The sequence below is a fragment of the Helianthus annuus genome, chromosome 3, assembly GCF_002127325.2.
Source record: "Helianthus annuus cultivar XRQ/B chromosome 3, HanXRQr2.0-SUNRISE, whole genome shotgun sequence".
Lineage (NCBI taxonomy): Eukaryota > Viridiplantae > Streptophyta > Magnoliopsida > Asterales > Asteraceae > Helianthus > Helianthus annuus.
In genome coordinates, this window is record NC_035435.2 from 133,926,697 (window position 1) to 133,932,655 (window position 5,959).

The following is a 5,959-nucleotide window of genomic DNA, read 5'->3' on the forward strand; positions in this document are numbered from 1 at the left end:
ATTACGCTCGTCGAATCCTTTGTTTGACATTTAGGTTACGCATGCTAGTATGCGATTTAACTTAGTATACAACATGTCATGTAAGATTTGAGACAATCTTTCGTACCTATGCTATGTAATCAAACTTGTATGCTCGCTAACCTTTGTGTTGACATATACTTTAATGCCTGTTGTAGGAAATTCATGATGATACACGAAGAAATCTACGTAGAGTCGATTAGAAACGCACCAAATTTCTATGTTTTGTATTTTCGTTGTTTGATTCCGTTATGGAAAAGTTGTGGTAATTTCCTTTCAATGTTATACTTTTGATTAGAAATGAAATGAAATCTTGTTACTTAGATTATTGTCAAAATTAGTCGTTATGAAGTCTCGAACAATCTCGTTTCCATCTCACTTTGATACTTCCGTCAACGGTTGGGGTGTGACATAAATGTTTTAGGATTTGGCTATGTAACTCTAGGCGTTTTTTTGGAAGATATTGAAGTGTCTTGCAAGTGAACCAAACCAGCTTAGCAACGGTTGCTGGTCCAACAAGTCGACACAGTCCAATGTGAATATCATCAGGTCTAGGTAGGGCTGCAAACGAACCAAACAAACACGAACAAGGCCTTGTTCGTGTTTGTTTGTTAAGGAAAATAGGTGTTCATGAACTGTTCACGAACACTTACCGAACGAGCTTTTTTGTTTGTGTTTGTTTGTTAAGGAAATGAACATGTTCGTGTTTGTTTGTGTTTGTTTGTGAATTTTAGGTGTTAGACAAATGCGAAGGCAAACGAACACAAACGAACGTTCATGAACGCAATCGAACACAAACAAACGTTGATGAACACTAATGAACATAAACGAATACAAACAAGCATTTGTTAACAAAAACTAACCCAAATCTTTCATCATAAACATGGCATAGATCTGCCCAAGATATACTAACCATTTATCCAAACATAATTGACATAAGATTGATACACAAAATTACCATAAAATAATGTTTCAAAAATATATCATATTAAACTTGAAGTCTTCATTTAATCCACCCAAAATAAACTCGAAGTCTTCATTTAATCCAACCAAAATAAACTCGAGCACGTTGAACAATAATCAAGTAAGCTCAACACATACGACATCATCATTTTCCTACAATATTAAAGAGAATAAGCATCATTCATAACCAAACAAATAATAAAGATGATAGAATAAGAATATTACCTTGGCTTTCTTTTTTTCTAACCCATAGTAATGACGATACCAATCGGCTCCACATATTAGCATATCTACCGTCTTAGTTCCTAAACAAGAACGATTTGAGTCAATAACCCTCCCACCAGCAGCACTAAAGGCTGATTCTGAAGCAACAGTGGTGACTGGAATAGCTAAGACATCAGCAACCATCTTTGACAAAATTTTATACTTCAGTTTGTTCGCTTTCCACCACCCCAAAGCATCAAAATGCACACCTGGCTCACTAATGTACACCCCTTCTTCCAAATAAGTGGTCAATGCTGACTTCACACTTTCAGCACAATCAACAGTTCTAATATGTTGAGCAAACTTAGCACTACCAGTCTTGATACCGTTGTCAATTTTTTTTTTCATCTCCTCAGCCATACCTTTCATGCACCCATCATCATTTAAAGCTACAACATCCGGTGCTTCTTTTATGCCAAATAACTCACTAAGAAATAAATTGGATGTTGGATACTCGGAGCCTACAAGATAGAACCATTTGAAGATTCAAAACAATTTTCGAGATAAAAATAGTTTATTATTTTGAAACATAATGAACACTAGAAGATAGTAGTAATACCTGAAATGAGTTCTGTTGCCGCATTAAAAAGTGCCAAGAATGAACAAACATCTTCAACTTTTTTCCAATCATCATCACTGGGCAAAGTATTGTATGTAGGTTCTCGATCAGCATAATTCACAAAAACGTTTTTAAACTCCAGTGTTGTAGACAACATAGCATATGTGGCATTCCACCGAGTACTGACATCTAAGATTAGATGCTTCTTTGGCATAAGTAATTGCTTAGAAAGCTCAGAAAACTGATGTAATCGACCCGGAGAGGCACTCACGTGTTTAACACTCTCACGAACATTATGAATTATGTCTTTAATTTCCAATAAATCATCTTGCACTAATAAGTTAAGAATATGCGCACAACATCGCACATGAAACAATTGTCCATCAATTGCAAGCTTATTTTGGATATTCAAGTTTTCCATAAACTTTTTAGCCACCACATCGTTAGTTCTAACATTATCAACCGTCAAAGAAGCTACCTTTTTCTCAATATTCCACTCTTTCAAACACTTGAAGAGACAATCATATATATGAACTCCGGTGTATGGTGGAGGTACATCAACGAAATTCAATATGTATTTATGTAGCTGAAAATCCGAGTCTACAAAGTGGCATGTCACTACCATGTAATGAATATTTTGAACTGATGTCCACATATCAGTTGTGATGCTAACACGGTTAACTGCCTTTAATAGTTTTTGAATTCTTCTCCTTCCAATTTGGTAACTAGAAACATAGTCTTGCTTTGTGACAACCCGTGACTTCAAAGTAGAAACCGTTTATTTCGTTTTTATAAATTAAATCTTATACTTATTTTTTTTTTATGGATTAATTTATACTTATTTAAATTATAGCGTGTCAACGAATATTTGAAACCAAATCTATATCGTATACCGACCCGAACCGTTTGAACCGAAGTACATGTCTCGCTTGTCGATCCAACCCACTCGCGTAACTCAAAACTTATGAGGCCCGAACCATAGCACGGATATTACACATTTATATTAATTGACTAATTGTATACTTGTATTTAGTTGATTGCTGGATGTAAAAATAAAATAAAATAAAAATAAAGAAATAACATATAACAACAAATCGGTAACATATAATCTGCCACTTTGTTTCTTCTTTTATGTAATCAGCCTAACACCTTCAAGATGGGCTCAAGCCCATGTCGACCATTCTCAAATTGCCCACATCCCACCAGTTTGTTATATACGTATTTAGTGTGCATGTTCTTCATTAATACACCAACTCCACAAAAGGCAAACCCTAAAAACCACATATCCGACCTGCGACCTTGCGCTCCTTCTTTCTCTTTTCTGCCAACGTATACAAGACCCAAAGAGACCCTTTACAACTTCGGTTCAAGGTGATAATACTTCTATTACTCCGCTAGGTACTAGTCCTTGCACCTTTGTTATAATATATGTGATTATACATGCTTTTCTAGGGTTCAATTGGGATTTTATATGGCTGTGTTTAACTGTTATATATGGTGTTGTCATCTAAGGTGTTATATGTTAGGGATCATGTATTCATAATGTTCGAGTCGTTATTTGTTTGGGGTAAGCTGCGGGTTGAAACTTGCTGAATTGTGATGATATTTATAATGTTCATGCGTGATTATCAAAGAGTTAAGATGGTTGCGTGGTTCTGTTTTGATTGGTGATCTTGATGTACTTGTTGACGAATATGATATAAAACAACTATGCACCTGCTGTGAATCATGTTTTTGTGTCTCGGGTTCACTAGTTAATCGTTTGCGGGATCGGAAACGTAAACAGTAATCTGTCTGAAATTTACAGCCAACTTCCGTTGGCTGTAACTGGGTCATAACATACCGAAAACTGAGTTTTCTGGAGTCCAAAAAGTAGAGTTTAGAAATACAATTCAAACGGAACTAGAATCATAAATTTTCGACGTCGTTTACTATTTTAAATGGAATTTTTCGTTACAGTGCACTGGGCTGTCCATTTTCTGCAGAAATTGCAGGTCACGATTTCTGTCATATCTAAGGGTGTATTGGGATATAAGTTATGAAATTTAAACTGTAGGAAATATGCGAGTGAACTGAAATTCTCCAACTGGATTCACCTCGTTTGGAGACTCGGTGATTTTTAAATAGAATAAACGGTGGGCAGGGGTCAGAATTGTAACAATTCAGATCACTGTTCATTGCTCGTTTTTTAACGAAAAATCTGTAAACAAGTAGACTTTGAAAATTTTACAGGAACACGCCGAGACCTTTTCACATGTCATATATTTTTTTGGGAATTAATTATGACCTGTAACTATTTTATAAAAATACCCGAAAACAGCCCAGTTTTGAGTATTGAAGCTGAAACGTATTAAGTCGCAATGTGTGCATCTGATTGTCAATTATCTTATCTGATAACGATCCAACATGTTATATGTCGATGAAAGTGTTATGTGAAATATTGTATGCTTGTTGGTGCGTAGTTATAGGTGGCATGTACATATGGGTGTGAACTGTTAAAGTGAGTGCATGTTATGTGATAGATGCGTGTAGGAACTTTGTGTTTTAATTGAAATTATTAATAAACTAAATGGTAATCATATTAGGACGTGATTGACCAACCTCGACCGTTAGCTATTTTAAAGAGTTCAACCGAGCAACCCAAGGTGAGTTCATCTCTTGAGCATGCGTCCCGGTGGTTGGGACAGTCAGTGGGTATCCCGGGAAGGGATAAGTCTTTTGGGTAAAAAAAAAACGGGAATGTTGGATAATATACTCTTCCTATCACCTTTAAAGTCCCTCCGTGTTGTTTGGTTACCGGGAAGGTAACATGGTGTTAGTTAGTAGCGCTACTTAGGTTTGGCAACCTCACCCCGTTCCTGGGAGGACGGGTGTTGAACTAATGACCTAGTCATGACCAATGCTTTGATAGGAGCATTGGAGAAAGGGCAAAATAATCAGAAGCCGTCTTGTATTGGGGTATTATCAACATTGTTTTCAACATTATTTTCGGAATTAAATTCAATGGATTAACTAAACACTTGGTAACCAACGTTTTTATAAAACTATGAACTCACCAGCGTTGTCTGATACACTTGTTGCATGCTCGCAGGTCGTTAGATATCTTGGATTTGGGAACTTGCTATCTGGAGTAGCTAGAGTGGTCATGGGTCGACTGGAGGGATTCATGTGATTGATTACTTGATGCTATACATTGGCTTTGAAACTGTTTAACCTTGGTTTACTATTTGCTTCCGCTAAACATGTTGGTTTTCATTTAAACTTGTTGATGGTATTTTTCATTAATAATTGAGGATTTTAATTATAACTTGGATGGGTTCAATGTAATTAGTGGCTCGTTGTTGATTCGTCACACGCCTAAAAGGGATATTCCCTAGGTGGTATTTTGGGGGTGTGACAATTTGGTATCAGAGCCATTGGTTATAGTGAACTTGGTTTTAAAACGTTTTTATATAACCAGACTATAACCCAACAACTTCGAAAATCGACCATGACACTCAGCTCCAGAGATGCAAGGTTCGTCTTTCTCACTTGATGCATACATTACATGACTAGTACACATTTGTTTATGACGTAACATACAAACACACACTCGTCGCTATAGCATGAATACCTGAACTACTTGCTTACATTATGATGCATTGATAATTTGTTATAGTCCTTGGATTTCTGTGGTTCTATCTTTTGATAACCTCTAATTGGCATTCGAGTTTGAGGAACCATTTGACATGGGTTAAGAGGAACTGAGATGAGCATGCAAATCGCAATATTATTGTGGGTGCACACACAATAATAATGTGGGGTGCATGCGAGTACCAGTGAGCCTTAACAAGTGGAAAATGGGTTCTGCTCTGTTATTTGATCAATGTGAAACGTAACAAGTCTATAGGAGTCATAGCAGTGACTGTCTCATACTCGAACATGATCTCCTCACTCCTCTCTGAATCCTTTCGAATCTCGATGTTGTCGAGTATTACCTGAACACACATCTGAACGCCTAGCGACACGCGTAGAATGTTAGGTGCTTGCATGTACGTCCTTGAGTTGGTTTGTACCTTTCTCGCTTCCCTTCGTTTGATGAAACTCTATGCATTGACGTCTTAGACTCCGGAGTGTAATCATTTCTGCAACACTCTCGCAGTATACCGCGTATTA

At 36.8% G+C, this 5,959-nt stretch overlaps 1 protein-coding gene across 1 annotated transcript; it reads right to left on the reverse strand.

The window, feature by feature from the left end:
- Nucleotides 1–1,098: 1,098 nt before the first annotated feature.
- Nucleotides 1,099–2,429, reverse strand: LOC110932093 (zinc finger BED domain-containing protein RICESLEEPER 2-like). The gene is made up of 3 exons (XM_022175452.1): nt 1,805–2,429; nt 1,207–1,706; nt 1,099–1,134 (listed from the first exon to the last, which is right to left on the reverse strand). The coding sequence occupies exons 1-3, from the start codon at nt 2,427–2,429 to the stop codon at nt 1,099–1,101; spliced, it is 1,161 nt and encodes a 386-aa protein (XP_022031144.1).
- Nucleotides 2,430–5,959: the final 3,530 nt, after the last annotated feature.